The 26,758-nt window shown below is 41.4% G+C and overlaps 4 protein-coding genes across 6 annotated transcripts in view; 3 read left to right on the forward strand and 1 right to left on the reverse strand.

The window, feature by feature from the left end:
• The window catches only part of ndst3 (N-deacetylase/N-sulfotransferase (heparan glucosaminyl) 3), a 39,514-nt gene extending 35,169 nt beyond the window's left edge, over positions 1-4,345 (forward strand). The window contains exons 15-16 of one of the 3 annotated variants that reach the window (XM_049720072.2): positions 276-2,793; positions 3,491-4,345. In XM_049720072.2, coding sequence (XP_049576029.1) covers positions 276-284 — 9 coding nt within the window. In that variant the 3' untranslated portion in view covers positions 285-2,793; positions 3,491-4,345. The remainder of the gene's footprint in view (positions 1-275; positions 2,794-3,490) is intronic. The other 2 variants (XM_049720071.2, XM_068650721.1) reach the window with 2 other exon arrangements.
• prss12 (serine protease 12) lies at positions 2,535-17,213 on the reverse strand. The gene is made up of 13 exons (XM_049720073.2): positions 16,775-17,213; positions 15,765-15,903; positions 14,639-14,811; positions 14,398-14,548; positions 14,108-14,286; positions 13,537-13,678; positions 13,249-13,469; positions 11,001-11,142; positions 9,145-9,350; positions 8,580-8,658; positions 7,844-7,966; positions 5,726-6,021; positions 2,535-3,767 (listed from the first exon to the last, which is right to left on the reverse strand). The coding sequence occupies exons 1-13, from the start codon at positions 17,088-17,090 to the stop codon at positions 3,436-3,438; spliced, it is 2,499 nt and encodes an 832-aa protein (XP_049576030.1). The 5' UTR covers positions 17,091-17,213; the 3' UTR covers positions 2,535-3,435.
• Positions 17,214-18,579: 1,366 nt separating this feature from the next.
• On the forward strand, positions 18,580-22,602 carry mettl14 (methyltransferase 14, N6-adenosine-methyltransferase non-catalytic subunit). The gene is made up of 11 exons (XM_068650786.1): positions 18,580-18,780; positions 19,150-19,232; positions 19,364-19,451; positions 19,775-19,852; positions 19,922-20,009; positions 20,086-20,176; positions 20,424-20,565; positions 20,869-20,961; positions 21,128-21,244; positions 21,314-21,524; positions 21,601-22,602. The coding sequence occupies exons 1-11, from the start codon at positions 18,715-18,717 to the stop codon at positions 21,906-21,908; spliced, it is 1,365 nt and encodes a 454-aa protein (XP_068506887.1). The 5' UTR covers positions 18,580-18,714; the 3' UTR covers positions 21,909-22,602.
• A 1,633-nt stretch (positions 22,603-24,235) lies between these two features.
• Positions 24,236-26,480, forward strand: LOC125968681 (5-hydroxytryptamine receptor 4). The gene is made up of 2 exons (XM_049719977.2): positions 24,236-24,325; positions 25,031-26,480. Exon 2 carries the CDS (start codon positions 25,044-25,046, stop codon positions 26,109-26,111), a length of 1,068 nt encoding a protein of 355 aa, XP_049575934.1. The 5' UTR covers positions 24,236-24,325; positions 25,031-25,043; the 3' UTR covers positions 26,112-26,480.
• Positions 26,481-26,758: the final 278 nt, after the last annotated feature.

Raw genomic sequence — 26,758 nt, forward strand, 5'->3', positions numbered from 1 at the left:
TGGATTCAGAATAGCCCCCTCTGCCCCAATAGATGTAAATAGAGGATGATGGGTCAGACAGACAGACAGACTGACTGGCTGACCGACCAACTCACTGACTGACTGACAGACGGATATAGAGACAGATGGACAGACAGACCGACAGACAGCTAAAGAATATTTATAGCAAAAGCCTGAATGTATTTTTTTTTATATTGTGAAGTGCAACTTACTTTTCGACCCTTCTTTACCCTTTCCTCTGCCCACATCCATTCGTTCTTTACCTCTTTCTTAAGGTTAGATAACCTTTGCATCCATGAGCCAGCGTTAAAGGCTACAGGTGAAACAGTACGGAGCAAACCTGGAGCACCGACCCTCAGACGCACTCTCCAGCAAACCCCGAGGGCAAGACGAGGAACGTGAGCCCTTGTTTCACACCTCTGAAAAGCAAAGAAGTGAAGAGAGGGCAACGGAATTGGAACAGTTGGGCTGGGGTGGAAGGATGAATGGTTGGAGCGGCTTGAAAGTCACTGAGGACAAAGAGTTCATCAAAGTGGAACTCTCACGCAGACCTGCAGTAAGGTTTTGTGTGATTTTCACCTTTAATTTATCACACCGGAACAGCGCTGGTCAGCTGTGTGAACCCCGTCATGTGCACTACTTCTTCAAAGCTAAAATGAAAGAAAAAAAGATGGAAAAAAACCCACACAAAATCCCTTTCGTTTCTTGTGTTGTTCCTGCCACATTAGGAATACGAAGAAGGGGCATCGTCTCAGGGTGTGTGGCCGCCTGTTGTTTGATTTTCTTTGAGTTTGTTTGTTCAGAGTGAAAGTAGTTGCTAGTAGATCTGGCAGCCTTGTTCACTTCAGAGATGTCACCCCAGGCTGTCTCCAGAAAATAAGAAGTGGGAAGGCACGTTGAGGTAAGAGGTCTGTACGTTACTTTCTAGCATGAAGAAGAAAATGGCGCATCCATTCTACAAGGTTGGTGGTGTCATTGCTGAAGACAGCAGCAAAGGCAATCGACCAAAACGAGCGGACGGAATGCGTATGATGCCTGGTTGACCCCCCCCCCCCCCCCTCACCCCCGACCCCCTCCTTATAAGTTGTTTACCTTCAGTTTTATGACAACAATCTTAAAATGTCAAAAATAAAAACCAAAATTAAAAGAAATGCATACACTGGAACCCGTTTGTGTTTTCTTGCTGTCGTGTTTGCAGCATGGAGTCACCATACCATGAATGAAAGAGATTGCAGAGGTTCAAACTGTTGTCAAAGTTGGATTGTTTTCATCGTAAAATATAAACTTTTTGTGAGAAGCCTTGAATAAAATGAAAGAATACGAGAAGGATTTAAAGACAAAGCAGGAAAAATGAAACAAAGCAGCTATGAAAAAAGCCATTGCTTGTAAAATGGAGGGAGAGCGAGTGATAAAGGAGTTCGGAAATGTTACCCAGCAGTTGATACAATCTGTTTACTCCATAGACTCACCGGCCACAGTATTAGGTACACCTAAACAATCTATCAAAAATTCCACCTTTACAAGCATTATAATGTTCAGTTTTGACAGTCTTCGAGGGATATCGATCTGTTATTTTTATTCAAGGGACAGCATCTGTATTGATCTGGTTTTTGGGGAACCTTGTTTAGATTATTTTTAAATCCATTTTACGTTATCTTGTTAATGTCTTGTAAATGTTTTTTGTTTCATCCTGTTTTTCGTCAGCCTTTTTCCTTTTGTTAACCAACCAGTTCCGTTGAGCCTTTGTGTAATAATTCATATTTGCTCGATAATCGGTACAACTATTGTTGTGGAAGTTCCATCCAGTGTTTTGTTGAATATCACTCTCAGTGAAACACAAAAAGAAAAAAAAAAAGCAAATCTACAATCACAGAATACTAATATTATTCACATTTTTTTGGGACAAAAAACCTTTATACACTCCACAGCCACCAGGTTGCCGTGAGGATCACATGAATACCCTGCAGGTCTTTTCTAAAAATAGCTCAACAAAAAGTCAGCAGTGATGGCACAATTATTTCACAATTGTGCATCAAACTAGTGACCCTTGGGTCTATCAGTACCCACAACAGTGTAGATAACCAGATGGGGGCGCTCTTGTGCAACACTGAAAATGATTGTCACATCAGAGATTGATTTTTATTGAGGGATCAAAGACATTATCACAGAATTCCACATTTACAAAAGAGGTCATAGAGCCACACAGGGCAACTGTCAGCTTGTCGTCGTCACGCTCACTCCCATTTTTAAATGTGTTACCATGTTTGCCCGTTCAACTAAATAGGGAATTTGAAAATGGCAGCTATTCCTGTACACAAGGTGTCACATAGCAATGACATAGAGAGAAATAAACAGACTGGATCAATGTCTGTGTATGGTGGGGTGGGGGTGGGGGGGTCATATATTGTCTATTCATGTAATTTGCAGCAAGAAGCAGAAAGATCTTCCCTCAGCCACACCCCTTCATTGTCGTAATGTCTGTCACCTGCTCCCTCTTATCTGATGTATTTAAATCGTGTGTTTCTCCCCGTCGGTTTTTAGTGTTGTCTCCTGTCTCTTTCTTGTTTGCCTGTGCTGCTCTTTCATTTTCCCCCTTGTCTTGTGTGGAGGCTCACGAGCAGAATCTGTTCCCTGTCTGAGTGAACTTCTTCATTTGGTTGCGCTTGCTCCATTCATTTGTGACATGGCTAAACTAGATTAAGCTCATCCACCAACATAATTCCTTGGTGGCACAACGCCACCAGCACTTAAGTTTTGCACAATGGTTTGGCCTAAGTGTAAACCAGCAAACAGGTAAGTTTTTTTTTTTTTTAAACAAAAGCTCAATTTATTAATAAACAGTACAATACATTGAAACAAAATCATTCATCAAAATAAGGAGCCAGCATTCATACTTTTTCAAGTGTATCAGATTGACCCATTGTGAATAAATTCTTCCAGCACTACCAGGAAGTCAATATGTAAAAATTATAATACAGGTAGAAATACTAATGTGTGCTTTGATTTTTAGTCATGTCTGACCTTGTTTAAGACAAACACTGAAAGCTTATGATGCCCTGAAAAATGTGATTGCAATTTTAAAATGACTAACAAATGAAATGAGGCGGTTCACTTGGTCAGACAAGCGAGCACAAAAAGCGCAGACGATTGAGTGCAAATCTGCAAAAACTTGTGCAATCAGTTCACGCATGCATGCTTTAGTACCTGTGGTCCCGTTAAACATTAATACACATCACAAAATGTTGTTAGAATACAACTTAATGACAAAATACAGAACATTAAAAATACATTTTTGACACAGAATTGTATTTTGCGGCCTGTGTGAATAAGTGCTTATGATGAAGACATGCTTTTGTGGAGTAAAAAAGCTGACATGTCCTTTTTTTGGGGGGGGTCATGTGACCCTCATTCATCTCACCAGCCTGAGTGAATTAACTATTGGCTTTTTTGTTTGCCTTCATTATGTGCCATCACCTTGTGTATCCATGAGCTGAAGGCGGACACTTTGGTGTAGACCCCGGGCGACTGCTGCGTCCGACAGGCGTGACCCCACGACGTGACCCCGTAAACCACCCAGCCTCCTCCGGGACGCTCACACACCAGAGGCCCTCCGCTGTCGCCGCGGCAACTGTCCACACGTCTTTCTTGCTGGACACTGCCGGCACACAGCATGCGGCTGGTGAAAGCCCCGTGGAAATAGTGCTGGCATTGGCGGCGAGGAAGGAGGGAGAGCGGCGCCTGCTGGAGGGTCTTGGAGTATGAGCGGCCTGGGGAGAAGTTCAAAAGTGGGCCTTAAGACGCTTTATTTGTGCTCCTAAAGTATGTCAAGATCAATATTCTACATCTCACTATAGACACACTTAGCTCGAGGGGGGGAAAAATGAAATAATAAATAACGCTTGCTTGAACAAGATTAACGTCATAAAATAGTCTGCAAAAGTTAACTAATGGAAATAGAATACTGCCTTCTACACCTACTGACGTTACTTTTTAATCACAGCTCCATAAATACATTTTACAGGGCCGTAAAGCGAATATATCAAATAAAAGTATGCTGAAAATGTCAGCATGAAGCCAAGATCCTAAAATATGTCACAGCAGACAGAGGTGCAGTTCAAATATTGTTTCCATGGCACTACATTTACCACAGTCGAGGTGTTCTGTGTTTGAATCTCAATTTTCCTTTTTTTTTTTTTTTTACTGGGTCCCCTCACTTTCCAAAATACATATGTTATCTTAATTAAACATTCTAATTTGTTCAAAGGAGCTCACCCACAACCTAATGAGAAAAATGGCATGAAAAATTGACAGATGTATACATAAATAAACCCATCTTGATGTTTAATCCCAGTTTCATCCCGAATGATTCAGATGATAACAATCATTGTTTTGACAGGACATCTTCTATTATAAAAGAACATATTTAAAAATATTATGCAGCTATAAAGAATCCATGAAGGTTTTCATTAGAAAACCTCCCTGGACTGAAAAGAAACCAATTTGACCACTGAATCACAACAAACTTGAACTCAAACTGCATCGAAAATTGATAAGGTTCTTTGCAAGGGCGTTCCAAGTAGGTTAAATAAATAAAAGTGTCAGGAACAGCAACAATTTCTGCATAGCTCAGACACTCTTTCCATGACTTGGTTGTTGCGAGCATTGGGCTGCTAGCCCGCTACGTACGTATGTGTGAAATGCGTGCACGTGTACAGTCTGTGTGAATGATATGAAGGTGCCAAAACCAAGCACACAAACAGAACACCTTGTTGTAAAGTCAAATAGCCGCCACCCTTCAGTACATTAGACTCTTTAAATAGTTAGTGTTGTCACTGCTCTCGAGATAAAATACCTTTATACCCTCCTCCCACCTCCCTTAGTATGTATGAGTCTGGCAGTCATGGATTTCATAATACAAACAACACCGGTAGTTTTTTGCATCGGCAGCAACTAATGCAATTCTCAGGTGAGCATGACTGATGGTAGATTTGATGTATGACTTTCATATGGTAACAATAATACATGCTGACAGAGTTTACCACTGTTCAACACACTCCTTGAAATATAAGTGTCTATATTTCTTTCCTTCTAACCACAAAAAAATGTAAATAAAAAAAAAAAATGACAGCCGTGGCAAGACTTTTTTTGAAATGATGGTGCTGTTCAGTGGTTTGGACTCCGGTCTGTGTTTGTACGACTATTTGGGAATACTTTTGGCAGTCAAGAATCTCATCAATTTCAAATAATTTATAATAATCTGCCAATGCACTGGAATGGAAAAACTCCATCCCTATTAGACTTTGAGGCGTCACATACAGTGATCTTGTACTATGATTGAACACTGCAGAATATTTTGAATAATATTATGAATTTTTTTTTTCCATTGAATGCGTAAACAGCAAAATGCAAATTGGTGGGTGCTGCATTCACAGTGCTTCTTAAAAGATTTAAGGTCATACTTTTGTTTTTTTGTGACACTCTTAAATATCTTTGTATGTTCATGTACAATTTTGTTCATGTCAATTGAACATTCTAATTGTAATCACTATATTTTCAGAGAGTCTTGTTCAACAACAGAGCAAGACACCTATTGATTTTGGATATCAGCCTCTACTAGACAATTCACAGGGACTCCAGGCTGTCATCTCCGACAGTTTCCCAGCTTGTTTTTCAGCTAAGAGCCACTCCTCTTTCACCACTACCACACACACACACACAAGCTCACCTGTATCACCCCAGCCGGTGATGTGACAGTTGCTGGCTTGTTTGAGCGCTCTCTCCTTCCTCAGGGGCAAACAGGCGGGAAGGACGTGACGGCTGAATGACACGCACTCTCCCGGTGTGTGGCCCACGGCCCCGGGTGACAGCCGAACCAAGGCCAGGTCATAATCGTTGCTGTGGGAGCGGTAACTCGGATGCGGGACAATCTGATCCACACCGTACTCCTCCTCGTACTCCTCGGGGACGAGGGAGTGATAGTCACCCACTCTGACCTTGTACTGCTTGGTGCTGTTTCCATACCTGTGCACACAAGAGAGGGATAAGATTAGAAGAAAATATTTGAGCGATAACAGTAAATCTTTCACCCTGTCAGCACGTTTATGATTCGATCTGCGTCACAAGGGCACATGATAGAGTGTTTCTCGTCACTTGTTGACATGTTTGGGTGTTTCAAAAAACCTCTTTGAGGTGACAAAGTTGGTTATCTTGAGGCCAACAGAAACGGAGGAAAGAGTATCAGAGGAAAATGTGACCTTATTAGGACCGAGTCAGAAAATATCACAAACCGAACAAAATGGTACGACCAGCTAAATACAAAAACACGTATAAACACACGCTCTCTCGCCATCTGTGAATGTGTTTGGTGTTAACTGACAAGTAATCATGCCACCCAAGTTACCTTTCCATGTTTAAAATGGTCAGGAGTTTAGTTACAGTTGGCAGGCCCTGAGCTGTACGCTCGCAAAATATAAATAGAGATAATCTGCTCGCTGTAAGGAGGCCAAATGATATCAGGTCGTCTTTTCAGAGATGCACCCGTGGTCTACAGTAATACATGACACGACATGCAAACTGTAAACTGATACTAAAAAAAAAAGTCGTGTGCAAAGAAAAGATGAGATCAGTCAACCACTATCTCGACAGCCCTAACTTTAAAGTCCACGCTGTTTTTGCTTTGTTTATTGAAAATGTATTTAATTTTCAGTTTCAGTTTTTACATTTTTTTATCTACCTTTATCCTAGAAATATAGATATAGATATAAATATAAACATAAATTTAAATATAAATGGTGTGTTAGTTAGTTAGTTAGTTAGTTAGTTAGTTAGTTAGTTAGTTAGTTAGTTAGTTAGTTAGTTAGTTAGTTAGTTAGTTAGTTAGTTAGTTAAATGAAGCTGTTAGATCATTAATGCCATCATTTTACTAAATGGCATATCTAAACACTTATTTCTATTAAAAATTTGTGTTGTACATTTTGAAGAAAAATACGCAATAAAGTAGTAGTCATAGTTTAAAATATATTTTATAGGCTAACTCAATATTTCTTCCAATTTCATTTTGTTTCACATAAAGTAGTACATTCTGTAACGAGGATGATTACCATTTAAATTTGAAACAATCTCCCAGACACTATTTGTAGAAAGTGGAATTCAAATTGATTTTTCCAGTGTTTTAAGATTCATCACAGTTTGTGTTTCAGTCATTTTTTTTTCCTGAAAATAATCTGAAAGTGGTTGGGTGTCTTTTATAACCACTTTTTTTTCTACCTGCAGTAGTGAAGAGACCCTGACAATGGTTCATGAAAAGGTAAAAGGAAAGATATACTGAGTTACTTCTTCCTCTCCAAAATGTGGAAAAGTTGGATTTATCGGTGTGGGGTCTGTAATGGGGTCACTTTTGCTCCCTGCTGCCTTCTCTGCTGTGTGCATTAGTGAAGTTTATGGATTAACTATACGTCTCTGTTATGGTGAGCACCAAACCGCAGCTGATCACTTCACTATGGGACTTCCAAATCGACGTCCATCTTGATTCACATTTGGACATAAAGAATGTCCTGTGGTCAGTTTCAGGAAATTTATTCTTGAGTTTCCTCACCGTTTGGGGAAAATCCATGTGTAAGCCAAACTCCCACGACTCAGTGTTTATGCGGAAAAGCATAAATCCCCAAGATAGAATGTTTACTAGGAACTCGACAGAACCCTCGCTTATGAACTCCCTAATATGCTTATGCAAATTATTTATGATTCACAGTTTAATCAAAATTTAAATGTACCACCTTGTTAGCGTTTATTGTTTTTCATGTTTACATGCTAAAGCGTGTGCATGAAAATAAATACATCTTACTTCTTGAAGCAGTGTGCTGATGTGAGGACCCAGCAGGTGTCAATTAGTGTCGCACCGCACACCAGCCTCCCGTCTCCTCGGGACCCCCGTAAACGTATCGCGGACTGCCACGGCCAGCCGCTCCTAAGACACAAGTGTAAACACTAAAACGTGACTGCAAATGCAAATACAGATTTAAGAATTCTATCAGTTGTGTGGAATTAATAATCAACAATTTGATCGTGAAATAGAATGCACAGTTTGGATCCAACTAAGGACTGTATTATTGGTTTCTATTCGTACGGCTGGAATCAAGACCCGCAATACACATTTGAGGTATTCAAAATGGAAATAAATTGTCAAACATTTGACCTGCAGAGCAGTTTTATTGCTGTAAAATTAACCTGATGACTATGAGGAAGGAAATTAAATGGTCACTCCTAAAAATCATTTACAGTAGTCATTAATCAAAAATCCTCTTAACAATAAAACTAAATGGCTTCCACGTTCCATGTAATTTTTGAACACAAACAGGAAGTATCTCGAGGAATTTATGTTTTAATCTAAGCACCGTATGTTTATCTGGATGAGGGCCAAGCCAGTGGAATGTTCGGCTTACATTCTTGTGTACTTAGCGACACGTATAATAAAATGGTATCCGTTTGCTCTGCTTCAAATAAATAGTTGCCATTGTAATATTTTGACTAGAAAAGATGTTCCGTAACCCATATCTGATTTTATCACATTACGGCCTCACCTCAGAGAGTTTTCTCCTCCGATGATTCGACGCTGCCGAGTGTGTATGAGTCGCAGCCCGCAAATCTGATTAACTGGAACTGATTAAGACAGAAGAGAGATATTTATCTATGAGCGTGTGTGAGACAGTCTGGGATGACTGTGATTGCTAAACCATAAATTTAGGCTTATGTGAAATTCATGTTTTTCTTACCAGGTGCACTTATTGTACATATTATAAATATAAGGTCATTTTTCGGAAGCAAAACATCCCCCACGTGGTGTTGACTTACTATGGTGTTTGTAGCTCGTGTAATACGCAGGAAACAAACAGCAATGTGAGTCTGTCCCCATGTGTGACAGACAGGGTGAAGCAATAACATAGGAAAGGTCCATTTCGCCATCTGGACATATTTACACACACTGAGCTGGGCCATGCTAAAAATATCACTATGATTTATTAATCTTGGCTCATTAGTTTCTCAGTACAGTACGCCGCACGGGGCTCTGCAGACTCGTTTCACATGCCGCACGAGGTGCTCAAATTGCTCTCAAACAACTTCAAAAAAAGACCAGCACTAACTCACCTTTGACCTCTTTGTGACCAGTCTGGAGTTGACTGTAGTCACAGATGACTCCGGCGTCCTCGCTATGACGACAATTGTGCGTGCCGGGCGCCTGCTTGATGCAGTCGGCGATGGAGCGCTCGTCGCCGCTGCACTTCACGTTGTCCACGTGGATTGGCCCCGCACCCTCGCCAAAGTATGCCATCACGCGAGCCTTGGCCAGCCCGCTAGAGAGATCAGATGCCAGGATGAGTTTACGTGTTATAATTTATCATCATTGTCATCATCCAATTTCATAAAGGTGTCATTTATGCGGTTAATTAAGATAAATGAATGCAAAATCAAGTAGTGTGTCGGGATGCTATCAGAGCGCCACATGCTTGTTAAGACAAGCCCAAGTGTGCATTGTCAGTGTGAATATGAACAGAACAATATTAGGCTTGCTATTCCTCTGAGTTTTAGTATGACTCATTGTGACAGAATAATCCTACTATGTGTCATCCAGGTCAATATGGGTCAAAGATGAGGCTGTACATAATTCGTATACATTTTTGCTTTCTCACCCCAAGAGAACAGTTTAACCACGGGGGAAGTGTTGTATATTTAACGACCTTTCACCACACCCTGCTTCAGACAGAATGATGATCCTAAGTTGCACATCTCCAACACGCTCCACTGCGCTCTCATGCTTATGCTCTCCAGATGTGGCTTTCACCTACACACACGTATGTGGAAGAAAACGGCAAGCCATGTGTTGCCGGGGAGCAAAGGCAGTTCCGTGTCCGTATGACAGAACTCCCTCGACAATAACGTTATGGAAAAGGGGACAGCATCTCAGAGGGATGGGATAATAGGAGACAGAGTGGATGAGATAGCCCGTCACTTAGCACAATATGCTCCCCTAAGAGGTTGTTTATTTTGGTTTTCAAAATGATGTACAGTTAAGCCATTGAAAAGTGAAGAAATTACAGTCACACTATTGGACAGGACATGTTAATAATGTATCACGAAAGCAACAGTTGACGTTAGTCATTGTCGTTTAACCCAAGCTCGGTTTGAGTGTGATGAGATGTTAAGTGGAAACAGATACACTGTGTGTGATGAAGAGATGAAAAGCAAAGGATGTGGATGAGACAGATGCCAAGTCTAAGACGTGATGATGGATTTTGCAAGCAGAGATGATGTTCTGGATTCACTTAAGCGTGAGCAGACTAACATACAGAGATCACATTGCGATGCAATAGCTCACGGCTTGGAAAAGAAAAAAGTACTTTCATCTGCACCAACTTTAGACTTTCTATACAATGAGATCAAATGCAAGACCAGTATCATAAATTGTGACGAAGATGATAAAGCTTAGTTTTGATGGACGATTAACAAGAGTTGAGACTGTGTATCACCAGATCGCATACTTTGTCTATCTCGGTTTTTATTTGGATTGAGGTCTGAGCTCTAAACAAAATGTTTTTTGTTTTTTTTTATAGTGAATCCATTTGCATGCACAAAATCAATCTTGTTGCTGGAATTATCACTCTTAACTATTTTGATGATGAGCCAATTGTTTTAGCATCCAAATTAGCTTTGTTTTAGTGGTAACTGTGGCTAAAGTGGATCCAGTGACCAAAGCGCCGACTCGTCGCTGCCAAATTGTCCTTGGGCAAGACACTTAACCCTAATTTGCTCCCAGTGGGCCTGGCAGTGGCATCAGCTGCCCGTTGATCTAAGAATGTGTGTGCAAATTGGTGAATACGAGGCTTTTTTAAGCACTTTGGGCATTGTATGGTGTAGCGAGTGCATTATATACTGTAAGTAAGCTTCATTTACCATCAATACCCACAATGTTGTGCAGCTTCAGCCGCCGACATCTGTTCACATACCTGAATCCCATCTGTCGACACACAACTTCAGCATCCCGATCAGTCCATCCATCATCACAGACTGTACCCCATTGACCAGACAGATAGATCTCTACCCGCCCTTCTCTGGGGCTTTCTCCTCCCACCAGCCTCACTGGGACACCTGGATAACAAACACACACAATACACTGAATTTACTGTCAATCCCCGATTCCATCCATGAGCCATCAATCACGAGAAGCCAATTTAAAAAAAATCTTTGACCTGGCCACAGCAATCCAAAAGCTACAATGAGAAAAGGTCAACACAAGTCATTCTCTGGAGCCAGTTGCCAGCTGTTACCATGACGACTAGTGGTAGAGCTAGGGAATTGTGACCAGTCAAGTTCCAAGGTTGTTCCCTAATATCCCAGAGTATGAAGAGAAAAAAGTGAGCCTGTAGCAAACAGAGATTTTCACTCATGGAGGTAGCACTTCACCAGGCTGTTACATTATACTTCTCATTTAGTGTAGCACATGCGGCGCATGCAGCAGACACTTCAACAAACACAACTCATGGGATTTTGTCCACACTATTTATCCGATTCAGGCTCATAACTGACAATTGTCTCAATGGCATGATACAACCTGGGCTGATCACCAGTCGATGTTACAAAATATTTTCATTGGACATTTTTAACCACCCTTGTTTTTCTTCCCTGATTGCTTGGTTGACATCATCCATTGCATGTAACACATATGTGGGTAATCTGGAGTCCACTGTGACCCCGACCAATTAAGGTTACTCAGCAAGTAAACGTCTATGGCGGTGGTAGTTGGAGGCTCATTGTTATTTTGTCCTCTATCTTACAACAACTATGCACTAACATGACCTCAGCGTGATGCTCTCTGACAAGAGAGGAAAGAAAGCAAACCACAGAAAGTAACTTGAAAGCCCTGCTTGACTTATCAACATTGTCTGCCCTTTCCAAAATCAACATAAACCAATCTGCAATGCGGGGAGGTTGGACAGATAAACAATCACAAATCCACATTATGAGACTCCCAAATGCTTTGCAGTAATGATATAATTCTTTAGCTACTAAGAATGTTCCTCAGGCTCTTGCCAAAGCTACCTAAGCTGCATCAATAAACCCCCAGCATGTGAAACAGCTATTTCTGTCTCCACTGTGTGATCTCTCACCAAAGATAAGTCTCACATGAATTATTTGCTAGGAAGTTCAACAGACTTATCACATACAGTTGACTGTATGTTGCATTCAGCAGTAGCAGAGGAAACAGAATTGAAAAGTAAAAACAATGTTGCTTCCTCCATCACTGTCGCTCTTTAATTATTACCCAGAGGCCATTGACATCATCTTGATGAATGGCGCTAACACCCTAGACTCTTCCTTCTAGTTCTTTTTGCCAAGAGAGGCACTACAGGGCGTTTGGCAAAGGAGTATGAGGTACAGTTTGATATTTGAGCTGGCAATATGTGGGCCCACGAAAGTGTCCATGCAATGTTTGTTCACAAGCAAGGGGGTTACATTTAGGCAAACCGGTAATATACATTTACAATCAGTCCACTTGTTATTGCAGCGGAGGCTAATCAACAGACATGCCTGTAAAATCTGGCATGACATCACCAACCACCACTTTGGGGATGTCGGATTTTCTAAAATGAGATTTTAATTGAGTCCACATTGAGTTTCACAAAGATCTTACAAACGGCTCTATTACGTAGTAGTAGACAAAGGAAATTGATGTGAATGAAGACTTTGGCTTCCTATGCCTGGCTGTCCTGGAAAATGTGTGCTATATACATCAGGAGCAGAGTCAATAGTTAATGCATTAACCACGAAGAATAAAACCACCATAACTATATCAATAAATCATAATAGCATAAACATATGAGCATGAATTTGGAAGTTGCGGTTGGTTGTCTCAAATTTCCACGGAGCCCAATAGCAACCCTTGATAGTGTTTGGTGTTTACTAAGACCGCAAAGAGGATATCAAAAGGGTTGGCAGTTTAGCAGGAAGTCTCTGGATTTTAGATTTATTTTATGTTACATACATTTAAATAGGTTAATGGAGCTCTGCATAGCTATAACTCAACTTGCCATAGCTAATTTCATGTAATATTTATAAATATAATAATAAAAACACCTCTGCTGGTGGTTGTAGCAAAGTCGGCGGCCTTCTATTTATGCACACATGTCATATAATCCATATGTATCCTTATATTTGACAGTTTAAATGTCACTGTCAGATAAGATTGCGTCTTACTTGTCGGAAGCCCGTCTCCGAGGCGTTCTGCATTGCACGCGATGTTAACATCTTCATGATGTGTGCAGTCATGACGGAGCCACTCCTCCCGCTTGCACAGCATTAGGCTGGGCTCTTTGCCTGTGCAGCTCACGTCATCCAAAAGAATAGGACCAGACGCAACCCCGAAGCGAGGAACTGGTGTGATGTCTAGTCCTTCAGGAACCAGAGTTTGGCCTAACCTGCTCAGGTCACACAGGCGTGCAATATGAAATTAAAATAATGTACACATCCGGGGGACTATATTACCTGTAACCGAGTTGATGGCACACTACTTGAGTGTTTGAATCTGTCCAGCCGTCATCACAGACTGTTCCCCACTGTCCATGGTAGAAGACCTCTAAGCGTCCCTCGTAGCCCACGGTCCCACCCACTAACCGAACAGTACCATCTGTGGAGATCAAAGTCAGACACTGCCAGTAAGGAAATTAGGTGGTAAAAATACTCTACTGTCTTGCAAACAAAAACAATTGCGCAATGGGGAAAATAACATCCATCTATTCATTATAGCGCTTGTAGAGCGTGAGGAAGTTGGTGGGCTGGAGCCGATTATATCTGACTTGGAGCTATAGGAGAGCTACTCCGGTCGCCACTGAGCTTGAGAGGTAAACAACCACTTTCACTCACATTTATACCTATGGAGAATTTAAAAGACATCAATTCATCAAAAATGCATGTGTAAAAATGCATTTTTATGGAAAACAATAATGTGGTCCAAGAGCCACATTTATTAGCAAAGATTTGTGACATTCACTCTTCAGCATCACACTACCGTAGCTGCACCAGATGGTGCTTTGATGATGCAGGCAGCGTCATTTACCTGTCAGAGGACTGCAAGAGACGCCAGCATCCTCGGAATGGAGGCAGTTGTGTTCACCCCAAGCACTTTTCAGACACTGCTCCACGGTGAGTTCATTTCCTGTGCATCTCACCTCATCCAGCCACACACGGCCAGAGCTCTTTCCATAATGCGCCTGGCCCCATGCCCGTGCTACACCACTGAAAGGAAGAAAGAAAGCGAGGAGGAAGTGTTGAAAAACATACTCGACTTTCTGTCTGGTTGCTTCTGGTTGATGACTAGCATGTGACTTTAAAAGCTTGTGCCTTTACCTCAGCCCCAACTGTCGACATACAACCTCCGCATCACTGTCATCCCATTGGTCATCACATATGGACCCCCACTGGCCTGCATGGAACACCTCAACTGTGCCCTCAGACATCGACCGGCCACCTACCAGCCGTATAGGCAGCATCACTGCATCTGATGAAAACGTACAACTCAGCACCTTCATTTAGAAGACTTTTATTCAATCCATCCAAACTTTCTCAATGATTCAGGAGTACGACCTACCGTGCTGCTTCGTGCAGGTCACGGCTGCAGTCATAGAGCACTCGCCTCCATTCCACATGCTTTTGGGACACTGAAGCAGATCAGATTCATCTCCCTGGCAGCGAACAGCCCGCCAGTGGAACTTAGCCATGCTCGGACGAGACAGGGGGAGAGCATGAGCCCGACCTGAGAGGCTGGAAGGGGTATCAGGAATCAAAATAGTAATCCAGGCTATCAAACATTAATGATTATAGATTTAAAAGATGTTATAGAAAAAATCAGGCTGACAGTTTTTATTTAACTACAAAATGGCTTCAAGCTGCTTGCAATGCCCTTCAGCCATGTGCAAATTCATGGTCCACTATTCCTGAGCAAATATACTGTAAGCGCTTTTGCACCCTGCAGTGTCCAATAACTGTCCACGTGACGCCCATCAGCGACCATGCTGCCAGACATATGGCTGACATTTGCGCTCTCTGCGTTCTGCTCTGAGTTTGCCTCTTGCATGAAAATGCAAGCATGCATGCCAGGGCTGGTTTTAGTGTCAACAGATGGAAGTGTGCAACGTGGTCTCCTAAGTCATGACACCATATGCGTTTGTGACCTTTTGTTTTTTTTTCTTTTTAGAGGTTACAAAATTTACATCCTGTGATGATTTATTTAGAGGTGAAAGAAAATGTAACTTGTAAGTTAGGCAAGTAGCACTAAGGCGCGGATTACAGCGATAGAGTGAGTATCATGAGTGGATGGTAACAAGGTAAATAATGGGAGCGCTAAAGGTATTTCAATACCTCCAGGGAATGGAGGTTTGGAATGCAAAGGTCACTGACAAAAAGCAAAAAAAGGCAAAAAGAAAACTGGTGTGCAAGAGTCATAAACCTTCCCAACAATTTCCGATGATGCGCTCATCATCTGTCAGATAGTTGAAGACAGTAAAGCATTGTGAAGTTTTATGGTGCATCTGCATCGAATATGTGGGCGATGCAGGAAATAGTTACACAGAACACAACAACATGTCTCAAACAAAAAATGTTTTGTGTGAAATAAAAAACGGTGGGGCGAAGAAATCATGTGAATGCTGATTTAATTAAAAACAAAACAACCTGGCAATATGTCTCAATGGAAATATGCATATGTGCACGCTCACCCCTTGCCCAGCTGCCTGCACACAACTGCAGCGTCTTCATCTCGCCAGTCGTCGCTGCACACGGATCCCCACACTCCGCCCAGGTAGACCTCCACCCTGCCATCCAATTTGGAGCGGCCTCCTTGCAAACGCACTGAACCTTGGCATGCAGAGCAGGGGACGCCTCGTGTAAAAGCAAGGCTTTAACATCAAAATGATGCAAAAAAGATGAGTTTATGGATATAAAGAGAGTTCACGCAACAATATCATTCAACAATAGGTTTAACCACATTCTTAACACTCCATGAAAAGACACAAAGACAGAAAATGTGCTTTTTAAGTAGGAAACATGGTAAAACATCTGCATGCCATTTTGACTCAACAGAACGCTCTATACGCTTTGATTCCAAATAGTACGTTTCGGAAAAAATATTACACAATAAAGTCGATATTGGTGTGTGCATCGCACGCCATAACAAAAGGTTGACCTGATTAATGTGCACTAACAATGAAGTTATCACAGCGTGAGCACAGCAGATATAGTAGATAGGTAATTTGTGTCGATAGTTCAAATACACTTAATAATTACAAGACTGCTACAAACATGGTGAAGTTATAAAAGACCCAAACAAGAAGCAACAGCAACATTTAATTGCTGCTTAAAATATACTTGGTGAGTGCATGGATTGAAATTAATTGGGAAGAAATCACCAACGCAGCATTGTATGACAAAACCAACATTTCTGGATTCTAAAATCAATATCGTTTAATTATATTCTGCGGACCCATTGTGTCAAAAAGTAGGCCAACATTTAGATTTGGAAGTGATTGGTTTATACTCTGCACAATAAACGTTATTGCAATGTGCCTAAGGTCTATTTAAAAAATAATAATAATAATAATAATAATGTTGGACAATTTCGAAAATGTAATTGTAATAGCGCATCAACATGACATAAAAGCCAATGAATATATGGAGATACTGTTCTGTGCATATGATGTGGCTCTAGGCAGGCTGCATGCGCGTGTACCTTGTTTACAGTCGCAGTAACCCCAATCGACTCTCCCTCTCTGGTTCCGGAAGAAGCACCAGGCTCGGATTCTGCCGTCGGGGTTCCGGCACTGATTGTGCTCCCCGACACCTTTGCCCGGGTGACGCTCCGTGAAGCCGCCCACCTCACTCCAGTTCATGCACCGTGCGCCGGACTCGGTGACGTCTATCGCGCCCCGGTACAAGGCGCCTGAGCCGCGGCTCTGGGCGCAGTAGTCAAACGGCTGAATAAGTGACGAGTGGCCGTCGCTCGGCCACAGGAGCGCGGTCGTGAGGGCGAGGAACACCGCCGTCATGCCGGGGATCTGACGCTTGGATCCCGGAGGTTTGCACAGGCGGGAATAGCATCAGCTGAGGAGAACCAATTGCTTCCCAGCCAGACGCATCACCCTGCATGGCGTGGGACGGGAGGGAGCGTAGGGTGGTGGGGTGGGAGCAGATCAATGAAGCTGCATTACAGTGCTATACATGCGTGGGAAAAGACACTGTACACAAATTATAAAGCGAATGGTGCATGCCTTCAATCCTTTGCCAAGTCCGCAAAAGCACTGAGAGCCATTCATTAAATTACCGATTTTATTTGATATATTTTTTCACAGGGGGCCCAAATCCCTTTTTTGATCCCTGTTTGCATGCGCAAATGTTAGAGCGACTATAAATCCTGCATGTAGAAACACGTATTGAATATCACAATTGCACAATTGCACCTATAAAACTGAGACACCTGCATGTACAAACAAGAATAGAATATCACAGTTATACAAAATGGTTGCTATTGTGAATAAAAAATACAAATCCCAATTCCAGTGAATTTGGGGTCGGGTGGGTCTTTTCCTTTTATTCCCATAGGACATGATGTTCATGATTCCTTAAAACAATTTGAAATGTTAGTATTAGGTGTAAATAAATGAATACATACATACATACATACATACATACATACATACATACATACATACATACATACATACATACATACATACATACATACACACACGCACGCACGCACGCACGCACGCACGCACAAATAAATAAATAAATAAATAAATAAATAAATAAATAAATAAATAAATAAATAAATAAATAAATAGCGATTTGAACTGCCATAATGGCCAACTGTTTATGGTAGTAGGATAAGTAGTAGAAAATGAACAACAACAACAAAACACGCTGTTGACAATGATAAGGAACCCTGGCCCTGTCTGAAATGAAGTTTCTGGAGGATTAAAATTAAGGTACATTGACTACATTTACTACGTTTATTGGGGAGGGGTATTTGGATGCAGTTTTCTTACATGCCTAGCTTATTTTAGATTGTTATTTCGCCTAGTGTAGGCCTGTAGCATCTTGATAACATGTAACATAACATCTGTTGTTTACTGTAAGGTTGACTGCACGGTCAAAAGCGGCAGAATATTTTCAATGAGTGGACAGTATGCAGTTATCACTTATGACAGAGACGCGTCTTTTTTCATTGGAGGAGAAAAGCCGGCCGTGTACGTCATAATATCGACGCCCAATGAGATGATGCCTACATGTGAGTGCTTATTTTACTTACAAGCTGTGCTGAAATACACTCAGGTGGGCGGTGTCTTCATTTGATACTTCTCTGTTGTGAATAGAGTTTTGTTGGTATTAGCACATGAACAACACGTGTTACATAAAGAAAATAAATCAATTTATTAATTTATAGAAAATGAAATAAAAACGAACACCGTGTTTCATGGTACTTAAAAACAACAAACCCACCGCCCTTCTATTTCAATCAGACGCTCTGGAGTTTATAACGAGCACTTCCACAGTATTCCACGCGCGGAGCAAACATTAGCTGAATGTTTGCTTGCTTGATAGCAAACTCCTTCTATAAACATTCCAATGAATTAAATGTGGCTTAGGGTAGAAAACTAAGAAACTGACGAAATGAATAGTCGACTGCAGGAAATCCGCGAGCGACAAAAACTTAGGCGGCAGCTATTAGCCCAACAGGCAAGTAAGCTTCTGCACCATTGCAGAGCAGTAGCTAACCCAATAACAATACAGACTGGGATCTAAATGAAGTGCTCAAATTATTTGCAATGTTTTTATGCTAGTGCATTCTAATTGGAATATAATTGGGACTATAATACAATTGGGAACATTGAAATTGTATATGGTTGCGTGGGTATAACGCACGGCGTGCATAGCACTGCAACATGCAAGCTAGACAGTGTATGGATGCAAAAGGTGTGCGCAGTTCTCGTCACTCGAAATGAATAACCGGACTTAATTGGATACTTTTCGTAATTTACAATTGTGTTTTAATACGCACATGATAAAATGATTACAATTGAGCAGGGTCACTCGCTTTGTGTACAGTTGGGAGCTGAGAGTGCAGATAGCATTGGCGCTGTGCTTAACAGTAAAGAGGAACTTAAAGAAATAGAAGAGACAAGAGAAAGGTAAGAAAGTGTAAATCCACTTGGGTACTGCACGTCTGGACTGAACAGTTTAAAAAAGTTCTCCGTTTAGGCCAGTACCAGTTTCTTTTTTGGTTTATGATTATGTTAATCTTGCTGTTGTGTTTCTGCAGGGCGTCATTAGATGATTCTGCTCCTACCTCCAAGAAGAAGACTGTGACGGAGGGTGATGATACTGAGGAAGATGTGGAGGAACAAAAAGTGAGTGTCAGCATAGCCTTGAAGTATGAGATAAATCCATCAAATCATTTTTATTAGACTGATGTTTGTTATTGTAAGCAAATAGAAGCAAGCAGATAAAGAAAGAACCACAAGACACGAAGAGATGATTGCATAAGCTTTAACAAAGATAATTTCCATCTATTTGCATAGTTCCGTAAATGCTACTAAGCTCTCATTTATTTTTCTCCGCTAAGTGATATGCTTGCGCCGATTGGGATTTTTGTTTTCTTCCATTAATGAGCCTGTGTTGCATTGTTGTTCTGAAACAAATACCAACAAATCCTTCTGTTTCTGTGTGTCAGGATGAGGTAGAGGTTCTGCCGCCCGAGGAAAGCAACCCATATGAAGAAGTCTACAAGGACTCAAGTACATTCCTTAAGGTAGGAAAATAACTGTCTTTTGAATAAACTCTATTAATTGTACTGAAGTTATACTCGTGTTACTTCCAGGGTACACAGAGTTTGAACCCTCACAATGATTACTGTCAGCACTTTGTCGACACAGGCCACAGGCCGCAGAACTTCATTCGCGATGTCGGTGAGTGCGTTTTGCTCAAGTGAGTGTTTTGTGAATAGACATGCCTTGAACCTGTCTGTTTTTGTACGGGTACCAGGCTTGGCTGATCGATTTGAGGAGTACCCCAAACTACGAGAGCTGATTCGACTGAAGGACGAACTCATCTCCACTACCAACACCCCTCCGATGTACGCTAAGCGACCAGATTTGACTACATTTTCACATTCTTTTTAATTCTGAATATAATATAGAAATATGCCTCAAAAGTCTAACAAAATTCAATACACTTCACAAATCTCAATTTCCGATTCACTTTACATTAAAGTGGATTTTGAAATGACAAATTCGTCAAGTAGCGTTCTTGACTTCAATGCAAAACCTTGACGTAGAAGTGTGTGTTCAATGTGTGTGTATGTGTGTGCGTGTCATCACCAGGTACCTGCAGGCTGACCTGGAACACTTTGACCTGCAGGATTTAAAAAGCGAGTTTGATGTCATCCTACTTGAGCCTCCTCTAGAAGAATATTACAGAGAGTCAGGCATCAGCCACACAGAGCGCTTCTGGACCTGGGATGATGTGAGTTTGCTGACCAGCTTGATGTCGTTTTAGCAGAATAGTAAGAATGTGAGCAGCTGCACTGGAATAGTGGAGCTGTGCAAATTTTACATTTTGTATTTCTTTCCCATTTACCGTACTTATCCAGCAGAGGGCAACATGCGCTCATCTAAATACTCGTCTTGCTAAATGGTCCAGTATGGTCCACTTTATATATTATTTCTGATCGTTCACATGGTAACTCAACCGCAATCCTAATGACAAGTGTTATAGGAAATGGATGGAGTGAAGGATTATTCATGTTTCCTGTCCTGTGGTTTCTAGATCATGAAGCTGGAAATTGAAGAGATCTCTGCACTTCGGTCCTTCGTCTTCCTCTGGTGCGGCTCAGGCGAAGGTCTGGACTTGGGAAGAATGGTAACTCCATCCCTCACTTTGGCATCTAAGATGGTCTGACACTGACCTGTGACACATTCTACCTCCGTCAATGCCTTTAGAGCATCCAAACACAAGTGTTTGGCTGATTTTTGTATTGAGTCATGAAAATTGACTTTGGACATCATGTGTACCCTCAACACAATAGTGTTTAAGGAAATGGGGCTTCAGGCGCTGCGAAGACATCTGCTGGATCAAGACAAACAAGAATAACCCAGGCAAGACAAAGACACTGGACCCAAAAGCAGTATTTCAGAGGACAAAGGTACAGCACATTAATAGCAAAGTATCTATTTTCTGTTCTATTAGGATGTTTATCATTGCTCCTTTCCAGGAACACTGCCTGATGGGAATCAAAGGAACAGTGCGGAGAAGCACAGACGGTGAATTCATTCATGCCAACGTGGACATCGACTTGATCATCACGGAGGAACCGGAGATGGGGAACGTCGAGAAGCCCGTCGAGATCTTTCATATAATTGAGCACTTCTGTTTGGGCCGCAGAAGGTTGCACCTTTTTGGACGAGACTCTACCATCAGGCCTGGTGTGACAAAAGTTTGTTTTTTCTTTTCTCCGCTTGGTCTACTGGGTTGGTAACTGGCTGATGTTTCCCCCTACAGGCTGGCTGACAGTGGGACCTACTCTTACCAACAGTAACTTCAACCCAGAGAGTTACGCCGCACATTTCGCTTTGCCCGAATCCCACCTCTCGGGCTGCACCGAGGAAATAGAGCGACTGCGGCCCAAATCGCCGCCTTCAAAGATGAAGTCCGACCGTGGAGGTGGACCACCCAGAGGGGGCCGCGCTGGTCCGAACGTCGGGAGAGGTGGGGAGAGAGGTCGGGAAAGGAACAGACCAAACTTTCGCGGAGACAGGGGGGGTTTCCGTGGCCGGGGAGGAATACACAGGGGGTTTCCCCCACGCTAGTGTAATCTCCTGGCGCTACTTCAAGGCGCGCTTTGACTTGACCGTACGCAAGTTGCTGCCGATCAGGCCTCTATGATTGCCACCCCCGGGCCACATTTGGAACCACCAGCACTATCTAATGTGCTCTCATACGCAAGCTGCATGTCTGCCTTCCTGACCAACAACTCTATTGAAGTGTTTGGCCTCCAGCAATGTGTCACTGAAATTCGAGAATCACCCAACCTGAAATATTGTCTGAATACACTGGATAGACAGCAATGTTCTGTCAAGTATTCATTCAACATATCAGTAGCCTAAGCGCGTAAGTCCTTTTGCAATATTTGAATGTTTTTTTTTAAAAAAAAAGAGTCTAGTTGCTTTGTTTTGACCTTTGCGGCTTCCTGCGAATTGGAGTTTTTTTTACAAGCACATTGGTATGATTTTTTTTTTCTTCTTTTAAACACAAGGACAATTAGAAATGACTAGGGTAATTAAAGCCATTAAGATAATAGCTATTAGAGTTATTTGGGATTTTTTAAAATCCATTTCACAATGACACATTGTGCTGGCAAGATTGTGTTCAAATCCTAAATCCATTTTAAAACTAAAATTGAAATCCGTGGAAAAAAAACTCAAAGAACCCGACTGTTATCAAATTTTAATACTGTATAATTTTATTCTCATTTATGTCAAAATAAACCTTTTTACAGTTCAACTATTTGCATTCTTTAATAATTTGATAAAATCAGTAGAATGTATATGATAGAGTATGCCAGTGTTAAAATGCTCAGGTGATCAAAACCCTGCCAAATGGAGACGTCCATAGATTAAAATGTATTGGACCCAAAATGGAACCTTGTGGAACACGAGAATCCAACCTGTGACTTCTTCACAAGGAGTCTTCACCCAATTTTATGTCACATAAAATTCTCTGCTCGTGAAGTAGAATATAACCCACCTAATTACAGTTAATGGGAGAAGTGACATTTTTGTTTGCTTGTTATTTTTTCTGGAAGCAATGTCGTAAGCACAATTCTAAAACAAATTGCTTCTAATGAAATGTGTAATCACATTTGACAGAGCACTTTATTGACCCCTGGAGAATAAACATGGCTTGGAATCAACCACTGCTCGCTCCTTTTTTGGTGACAATAGAGCAGATGTGCAGAAAGCCTTTTGAGTCTCAAAGCTCACTTGTATTACACATATGAATAGCTGGTCTGGAAAAAAAATACACTCGAAAGCCGAGCCAATGTGGCTTTTATTACAGCCTTCATTAACAATCCCCCATGTTTAATTAGAGCACACCCCGCACACTTGAGATATGCCTGTCATTGAAGCTCCAGACATTCACATAAGGCTTGACGGGAGCATGTTTCATTGCACATTGGGAAAGATTTGACACTGATTTTAATAGACAACAAGATTTATGATCAGGTAGAGAAAATAGAGGGATGCAAGTTGCTGGTCTATTGTGACTCAAAATCACAGGTGTCAAACTCAAGGCCCGGGGGTCAGATACGGCCCGCCACATCATTTTATGTGGCCCGCGAAGACAAATTGTGCATCAAATTCGTGTGTCATTACTAGAATTGCAAATTGTCTTCACTTTTAATAATATCTTTTCTTTTTTAATATTTGACCAGTTTTTACTCGTCTGATATGAAAACGAGTTATTTGTCAGTTTGTTTTGTAGCTTTTACTGTATATAATACGAATAAACAATCATTTCATGAAGCTCTGTTTTCCTTATCCTGGTCATGGGAAGTTGGAGCTCATCCTAGCTGGTATCAGACCAAAGGAAGACTTCACATTGACTTGTCACCAGTCCAATCAAAATGCATAGGCAGACATCACATCCAGTCACACTCACATTGAGCGGTCATTCGGGGAACTGAACCCGGGCTGCCTGCACGGACAGAGTTGGATTTGTTACTTTCAGTATTTTCGTGTCAGGGATCAACACAGTGAGTCAGTAGCAATTTGACAGAGTTTTTACACTGGATGACACAACCCACTCGATTTTGTCTTGGCTTGGAGTTGTAGGAAATGCTTGGCTTTGCGGCATGTGTCTGTGTTTGTCTGTTTCATTTACAAAATTCCTGAAAATATTTTGGTTTATTTTCAACCAAACCGCTCAAAATGTTATAGTTTTAGTAGTTAGTGTTGTTGTTGTTTAAATAGAATCCTTCTTAATTTGATTAATAGAGTAATGCCAATAGAAATAAACTCTGCAATATAAAATTAGTTGAGGATGTTATTTTTTCCTCATGCAATATGTTTGTCTATGCAAGCAAACCTGTCTTGGCGGCTCCCTGTGCTTAATGTTGCATGTATTCATTAGACCCACCTCTCACATCTCTTCCATCCCAATCTGGCTGCAAGGAGTTGCTTTTGACAGCGTCATGCGGACACACCATCTTCTCTCATCCACGCAAGTGAGTGTCTTTGTTTTCACATTTTTTACAAGAGCATCTTTTATCTATTGGGGAAAAATCATGTTGTTTAGATTTAGTTGAAGTATTATTCTATATTCAGAAACCCAGAATTATACACAGTAAATGTTTTCCAAATTCTCCAATATTAATATTTATGTCGTATTTTTCTCTTAGGAAAACGATTTTAACATTTGTGCAAGAAATATTGCACAACCAAAATGTAAGCTACATCAAAGATCAGTTGTTTTTAGCTCTGAAATAACAAAAATCCAAATCCATTGTGCCAGATTTTTAAAAATATAGATGTATTCAAATTAATTGTAGAAGGGATGAGAGGATGCTAGAGCTTTACTGCAGTGTTCTCTTGGGGCATATGAGTTTTTTGTCAATTCCTTAAAAATTCTAAAGGCATGCTGTGCAATAATCAGCCTCATTAAACAGATATTTGTTATTATTATTGTCGTAAAACAAAGTTTGTCGTGGTTGTGATGTCTCAAGTGTCACTTTGCCATCACTCCGTTAACTGTCCCAATGGTCTTCATTAAAGTCAATTGCAAGTCATCTGAAACGTCGTCGGCACTGCAATTAGACAATTCTGTCATGTGCGATCTACCGCTCAACCCACTTGAGTGCATGACTTTCTGCGAGTGGGGAAAACGACTGAAATAATCCCTACGTTCATTGATAGCCTGCATGTTTTGACAGGTTGAACAAGAAGATGGACAACAGTAGCTTGGAAGACGCCGCTAACACAACACTTGAGATCAATCAGGACTCCTGCGCCCTGTTGAGGAACCAGGCGTTTCGTTTTATCCTATACGCCTTCTTTTTTATTGGCATCATCTGCACAGTGGTGGGCAACTTTTTGGTGGTCTTGTCCATTTCGTACTTTAAAAAGCTGCAGTCGCCCACCAACTCCTTCGTCATGTCCCTGGCTGTGGCCGACTGCCTCGTGGGCCTGGTCGTAATGCCCTACAGTATGATTCGGACCATCGAAGGGTGCTGGTACTTTGGTGCCCTTTTTTGTCAACTTCATTCCAGCCTTGATGTCATGTTGTGTACTGCTTCCATATTCCATCTGAGTTGCATCGCTTTTGACCGCTACTATGCCGTCTGCAACCCGCTTGTTTATTCTTTAAAAATGTCTCAAGGTCGAGTCATATTCCTCATTGTCATCTGCTGGGCCGTTCCCATGCTAATTTCCTTCGGTCCGATAATGCTAGGCCTCCATATTGCCGGAGTCGACGTTGTGCTCCCTCAAGACGTGTGTGTTTTCCTTGTCAATCGCATCTATGCTGTCATGGCTTCATTGATAGCCTTCTACCTGCCTATGGCTATCATGCTGGTGGCCTACTGGAAGATTTTCAAAGCAGCCAAGCGGCAGGCAAAGCAGATCAGCGCCATGGAAAGCCAGATGGCTGCCGGAGTGGGGAAAGACTCAAGCAAAAAGAAGAAGCACCGCAACACCATGAAGAGAGAGCGGAAGGCAGCGAAAACCTTGGGCATCATCATGGGCGTCTTCCTCATCTTCTGGATGCCATTTTTTACTGTCAACATCGTGGACCCCTTTATTGATTACAGCACAGAAGTGGTCATCTGGGACATATTTTTATGGCTGGGATACATCAACTCATCACTAAATCCCTTCTTGTATGGTTTCTTTAACCGCTCCTTTCGTAGGGCATTCCTCATGTTCATGGGCTGTCGGGTGTGTCAACCTGGAATATCTCCTGGAATGGAGCTTTCACATACCAGGAAAGAAGCAAATGACTGTGGAGAGAAATAATGAAGGGATTGTTGTGGTGTGTTGGAATCACCGATGGTTGAGAGATGAGCCGTTTCAGTTTTCAAGACTACACTTGAGTCAACTTGTTTTAGCACAATCTCACTTACTCGCTGCAATGGTGCTTCTTCTTCCCCCTTTACAACTAAAATGTATCTAAATCCACATCAGATTTCCAAACTATATTATTATCTAAATGAGTAGAATTTCATCATTCGTAATTGCAGCGAAGATGATCAAGCCCAAGACAAGGTGTGAGATGAATAAATACTTGTTGTAAATTAGTCTCTCTCTTTTATACCTCAAGCTCAGTTTGTGACACAACTGGTAAAATATTAACTCTGGATATTTTTCTTCTTCTTGATATTATTGTTCTTATTATTAGGATTGTTATGTTTGTTGTGATTTTTATGATTGGTGTTGATGATGATAATAATAATAATTTTTATAATGTGTTGTTTGTCTTTGTGTGTGTGTGTTACCTTAATAACCCACAATCAGAATGATGTCTTTCACATTGCCATTGCTGGTTATGTGAAAATTCTCTGAAAAGAAGTGGAGCAATAGTGTCATCTGCTGGAAGGTGCAAGTCATTTTGTCAATCCCCAAATGACATAATATCAAAGCCATTACTGCATGGAGACTACATT

Source organism: Syngnathus scovelli, chromosome 5 (assembly GCF_024217435.2).
Source record: "Syngnathus scovelli strain Florida chromosome 5, RoL_Ssco_1.2, whole genome shotgun sequence".
NCBI classification, from domain to species: domain Eukaryota; kingdom Metazoa; phylum Chordata; class Actinopteri; order Syngnathiformes; family Syngnathidae; genus Syngnathus; species Syngnathus scovelli.